The sequence below is a fragment of the Propithecus coquereli genome, unplaced genomic scaffold (assembly GCF_000956105.1).
Source record: "Propithecus coquereli isolate 6110/MARCELLA unplaced genomic scaffold, Pcoq_1.0 Scaffold208, whole genome shotgun sequence".
Lineage (NCBI taxonomy): Eukaryota > Metazoa > Chordata > Mammalia > Primates > Indriidae > Propithecus > Propithecus coquereli.
Window position 1 is genome coordinate 1,863,802 of NW_012145856.1, and position 6,000 is coordinate 1,869,801.

Below are 6,000 nucleotides of genomic sequence, written 5' to 3' on the forward strand. Positions count from 1 at the left end.
TACCTATTTATTAAATGAACCAGTACACATAACATGCTTAGCATAGTGCCTGTCATAAAGTATCTGATAAACAGTAGTTCCCGTGATTGTTACTAAAACGATTAAAGAGTTCTTATTGCTACATCTGTCGAGAAACTTCCGCAGCCCCGAGGACCTTGGAGATGTTTAAGAAATGTTCATTGCTGTCATACCTCCCATTCCTTTCCTCATTGGCTCTTTGCAAAGAAGCTGTGGACAAGGTAAGTGATATTACCGTTTTACAGCTTTAGCAACTGAGGCCCAGAGAGCGACAGTGACTCGTCCACAGCCACACAGAAAGCATGCAGCAGAGACATGACTCAAAGCCTGGCCTTCAGACTCCCAGGTCAGTGCTCCTTTCATCATACCAGAAAGCTGCTCAGGAAAATGAAGCCCCAGATCAGAGCCATGATCCCAGAACCGATCTTAGCACCACACTGGCCATGGCCCCATTGTGGGCAGAGCCACGCGTATGCCTTTCCTCCCTTCCCAAGGGCCCATTGCCAACAGGCAGGCCTGAGCCTAGATCCAGAGCTCCGGCCAGTCTGAACTGGGACAGGGGGAAAGGTACATTTTACAGGGGAGACTGAGGATCGGAAGAGGAAGTAGCTCCTCCAGAGCATGTGACTCCATTAGATGGATGCTGTGGTGGTGGGAACATGGTAGGGACATGGTAGGTGTGGCCTCGGCCCCTGGCTCTGTGACCAGAAATGCACTATATTTCTTTCCTTCTCAGATAACAGGCAGATATCCACCATGGCATAGCAGCCTTTTTAGGGAAGGGTCAGATGGTTGCAGCAAGGAGGAAACAAATAGAAGCAGGTGCTTCTGTGACCATGTATTTGTGCTTCCATGACCATGCATTTGTGTGTGCTCTTGGGCACGTGTCATGAGCACGTGCATGCTCATGGGTGTGTGTACCTGTGTGTTTATGTGTGCGTACACACTCTCTCCCTGAAAGGGCTTGGGTTTCGCCTTCTGCTTAGACACGCTGAATTTGTCCCTTTTATACAGAACTTCCCACGGGAAGGGTGGAAGTTAAAGGAGACCAGGATTAATAATCTCAGGGAGTCTGCCAAGTGTACACCCAGCCTCGATTATTAACAAACATCATGGGCCGGGGTTGGGGAGAGTCCACGATGCTGATACGGACGGCACTGTGGGAAGCATTTGCTAGGCATGCATTCCAGAAACTGCTGTCGTCTTCCCCAACCCACTAGGTGATCTTGGACAAGTCTCCTTCCTTCTCTGGGCCTCATTTTCCATTCCATAAAATGAATTGATCCAATCCAGATAGGGATATTGTTAAGATCAAATAAGACGGAATTTATTGTTGAAAGAAGTAAAAGCCCCTGGACAAATGAGATGTAATAGAGCACTCAGATGAATATTCTGTCACTCAGAACAGAAAGAGGCAGCTGGGAAGTTAGAAAGGGCACTGAATTGGCAGTCAAAGGACCTAGGTGCCAGCCCTGCCCTGCTACTCACCAGCTGTGAGGCTCTGGGCACGTGGCCTCCCCAATCTGGGAGGTGCTTCCCTAGTTGCAGAGTGAGCAGGTGGACAGGCATCTCTCTGCCCTTCTGTCATCCTTCTGTCTCAGGGAGTGGGTTGCAGGACACCCCACAGGCTGCCACCCCTACCCAGGCATGCAGACACAAAACTACTGGCCCAGGGTGAGACTGACTGCTCCATTGTGCCCACTGCCCAGGGTCTCAGCCAGTGTGGCAGCAGGCAGAGGCCCAGCCTGGTCTGTGACAACCACCTACGCCCCACCCTCTCCCCACCTCACTGACCAAACATCTCTCCCAAGCCCAAGCAAGACATGTTGACCCGAAAGCCATAAGGCCTCTTTGCCCCGGAGTTCAATTTCCTTTCCATGGACAGACTCAGGAACCAGTGCCCCACCCCGCTCCCCAGGAGGAAGAGGAGAGTATGATCCAAAAAGAAGAGCATGGTTTCTGAAATGTTTTGCTGTTAGCTACAGCCCAGAAAGGTTGAGAAACTTTCCTGGAGTAATACAGCAAGTCAGCTGCAAAGCATGCAAAAAAACCAAAACAAAAAAACCCTCATTCCTCAAATCAGTCACATCCACCTGCAACCCTTCCCCATGCTCTGTGTGGGGTGGGGGTGAGCACTTGCCGCCTCCTTCCTAGATCTCCCATCTCTCTAAGAAAATGAGAAGTCTGGAACCCCAGGGCAGTGCCAACCTTGTATAATGTGTACTTGTAAATTGCTCCTTCCCACCATGGGTAATTCTCGGGTTAAGTATTCTTCCACCACCCTGGCAGGGGCACTGTCTGGTGAGGGAAGCCCCCATCAGCCTCAAACTAAGAAGTCCCGGACTTACCCCAGAACGAAGCTCTGCAGATCCGCCAGAGGGAATCCCCTAACTAACTGGTCCCCTCAGCAGAGGTGCCTGCTTCACCACGGGATGAAGAGTGGGGTGGAAGGGACCCCCTGGGAAGACTCCCACCAGCCAATTTTAGAAGCCACCCCTGGGGAGGGGGCATAGGTTTGCAGCCCAGATTCTTAAGGATGCCAGGGCCAGGGGTGCAGAGCCTAGAATCAGCCTGAACGTACAGGCATCCCCACTGGGAGCTGGGCGCTGAAGAGAGGTGACAGGCTCCCTAGGACTGCGGGACCCTTATACTCCCCACAATCCCAGAACTGCTCCACCGCAGCGTTCCAGGCCTCCAGGCCTTGCTACCACCAACAGGGGCCCCAAGACCCCTGGCCACGACAAGTGCCTGGAGGGGAAAGGTCGTCTGCCCCTCCCTTGCCCAAGACAGATTCCCATATTCCCCTCTCCACTCCCCACCGCTCCCAGGAGACTCTGGGAGACAAATACTCGCTGCCATAAAAGTAAAATGTGAGGGATGAAGTCAGACTCGCAGACGGGGCTACCCACGGCGAGGGGCGGGGGCGGGGGATGTGACATGCCCAGGCCAGAGATCTCACTTACCAACACTTTGCAAACTAAGATTCGGTACCAACGCTGTGGCAAAGTCACTGCCCCAGGACTGCCCAAACCTGTCTGGGCCTCGGGGTCGGACCGGGAGGGGACAGCTTGCTCCCTAAACACACCCCTATCCTCCCTACAATCCCTCCGGCCACTCACCCACCCACTACTGCAATCGCCCTCGGGCGCAGTGAGTGCAAGCGGTGGCGAGCGAGTACCTGTTTCCTGAGCGCCTCGAAGGCTGCGCTGATGGTGTGCACCCGCGTCCGCTCCCTGGCGTTCGCCAGGAGCCTCCGGGTCTGCTGCAGGGCTTTGATCTCGGAGGAGGCAGCGGTTGCTTCGCTTGGCCGTTTCCTAGGCGACGCGGAGGCATCCGGGTGGTTATTGTAAATTACGTGTGAAATTGAAGAGTAGGAACTTTCCCCGGGGCGCGTGGGGGGCGCGGGGCGCACTGTGGGCTCTGGGGGCGCTGGGGGAGCTGGGCGCGCGGGTGGAGCGCACAGTAAGATGCGGGGACGCAGGCTGGCCTCCCGGAAAGGTTGTGCCTCGCAGCCCGCGGGTGCCTGGCCCTGGGGCGCCGGAGGCGGCGGCGGCGGCTGTGTGGGGAGTCCTGGCCCCATTGCGCCCAGGGCGAATCCGCGTTTCCGCGCATCCAAGACTTCGGGCGCTCGGGAGCCCCCGCGCTCCCCAGCTGTGTCCGCGCCCCCACTTTGGGGAACGGCTGGCGCCACTGGGGCTGGCACTGGGACCGGGACCGGCTGCAGCCGTTGGGTCCTGTCCCGCAGCCCGTTGGTGGCGGTGGCGCCGGGCTTGGGCGCTTCCAAGTCCAATCGGAAAGTTTTATAGCCATTCGCGCGCCGCGCCGGCTCCTTGCCTTTCCGCTTGAGCTTCTTGAGGCCGTTCAGCTCCTTCACGCACACGGTCTTCCACGGCCCGTCCTCGAGAACCGGGATGTGCTTCATGGCGCGGACAGCGCGCGAGGCAGGGGCGTGGGGCTGCCCGGGACGCGCGCCCGCCGCGCCCGCTCTGCACGCCTCGCCGCTCTGCCCCGGCAGCCGCGCTCAGCACCGCGGAGTCTCCGGCTCGCCCCTTCCGCTCCCTCGCCCTCCCTCCCCGCCTCCCTCCCTCTCTCCCTCTCTCCCCCTCGCCCGGGGCAGCTGCGCCGCCGGCTCCGCGAAGCCGCCGGGCTGTCCGTTCCCGGAGCGCTCAGAGTGTCATCTGAAGTCGCTGCCGCCTTGCCAGCATTTCTGGAGAACGCCCGCTGCGCTCCATCTGTGTTTGTTTAGCCTCAGTTTACACAGAAGCCCAGTTCGCGAGATCAGTCAGCGCCGCCGCCCGGAGAGGAGGCAGCTCCCGCCGCCACCGCCTCCCCAGCCCCGGCCGCCCGAGCCGCGAGCGCCTTTAAAGAAACAGGAAGCATTTTTCAAAACAGCTGGGCTGCCGGCCGCCTCCTTTGTCCGCGTGCTCTCTGCCTCCCCCGCCCCCCCATCCCTTCTACCCAGAGCCTGCCTCCTCCCGCGCTCCCTCCCCGCCCCCTACTCTAGTCGCGGGCGCTTCTCTTTTCCCTGAGGACCGTCTGCTCCTGCACGACCGCCTGGAGCACGTGACTTCTGGGCCCTTCGGCCCTTCCCGAAATCGTAGCTAACGGGCCTTCTCTACCCGGCCTCGCTGGCCCCTCCGTGACACAGCACCGACCTTTCCCCCTCAGCATCTTCCCGCTCGCGCCTCCCTCCCGGCTCGCCCAGCGACTTCTCCTGGGGCCGGAGGTCGATGGGGAAAGGAGGGAGCCCGCAGTTGCCCGGCGACCCTCACCCCACAGCATGCAAGGCACCCGTCCACTGCCACACTTACTGGGGCACGGAAGCCAGGAGGAGGAGAGCGTTTAAGCCATAGGGACACTGAGGCTCTAAAAGCTCCAAAGTCACACAGTGGGTCAAACAGGCAGAGGAGGATGGACGCTTCAGATTCAGACAGACCTAACATCTGTGAGAATCGGAAGTCACCTCACCCCAGGCCCCTGCTGAGCCCAGATTTACTCATCTATGAAATGAGAAATTCGGAGTCCATCAATTCCTAAGTGACGGCATTGCTGTGAGGAATTAGAGCGCTAGGCACGTAAGAGGTGTGAGGGGCTAGCTGAATGGTAGCTGTGGTTGTTATAACATTAACTGAGGCAGAACAGCTCTTAGAGGCAGATTTTCCGAGGCTCAAACCCCAGCTCTGCCACTTATTGTGTGACCTCGGGAAAGTCAGTTCACCTCTCTGTGCCTCCCTTTCCTCATCTGTAAAATAGGGGTCATAATCATACTTTCCTCCCAAGGTGGTTGTGAAGAATAATGGCAAGGGGCAGAGGCCAACTGCCCAGACCCCCAGTCCTCTGTGCCATTCCACTGGAGGCTCTGGAAAGAAGTCAAATTTGAAAGCTCAAAAGGTGGGTTTGGGTGAAGATAGACCCTTGACCCTGGCCTTGAGCTCTGATGAAAGTTCAAGGGCTCACACACAGACTGGAGTGCCCGCCTCCTCCAGGGGAGAATGGTTGGGGTTGCAGGAGGAAGATGGCAGGGTGGCCTGCAGCATGCAAGGTCCTGGGAGGTGGGATGGGGTCTGGGCAGAAGGTTCAAGGGCAGGAGCATGGAGCTGGGACCAGGAACCCAGGTTGGACCCTGGCTTTTCAACTGTCAAGCACCATGACTGTGAGCAAGACATTTCATCCCACAGGGGCTCTGTTACTGTCTTTGAGGATGTTTCTGTCCAGCCAAATTCTCAGGGTAGTTGGGAAAGTAAAAAGAGATCATGAATGTAAAAGGACTTTAACATAAGCCTTCAAACATACACACACCACTGAGGCAGGCAGTTTTCTGACTATAGTAAATGCAAAACCTCATTTTTCCTACTAAGGTCAGTGCCAGCATCATAAAGCATGTACTTGATGAGGCACTGCCTTCCCTGGGCACTCACACCTTCCTGCAGCTTATCTCTGTCCTGAAGGCCAAGGCTGTGCCCCAGGGAGGAGCCCTCATTC

General features: G+C 57.2%; 1 protein-coding gene across 1 annotated transcript in view; it reads right to left on the reverse strand.

Annotated features, from left to right (window-relative positions):
* The window catches only part of ATOH8 (atonal homolog 8 (Drosophila)), a 31,519-nt gene extending 27,559 nt beyond the window's left edge, over positions 1-3,960 (reverse strand). Inside the window, exon 1 of the mRNA XM_012644197.1 lies at positions 3,197-3,960. Coding sequence (XP_012499651.1) covers positions 3,197-3,940 — 744 coding nt within the window. The 5' untranslated portion in view covers positions 3,941-3,960. The remainder of the gene's footprint in view (positions 1-3,196) is intronic.
* Positions 3,961-6,000: the final 2,040 nt, after the last annotated feature.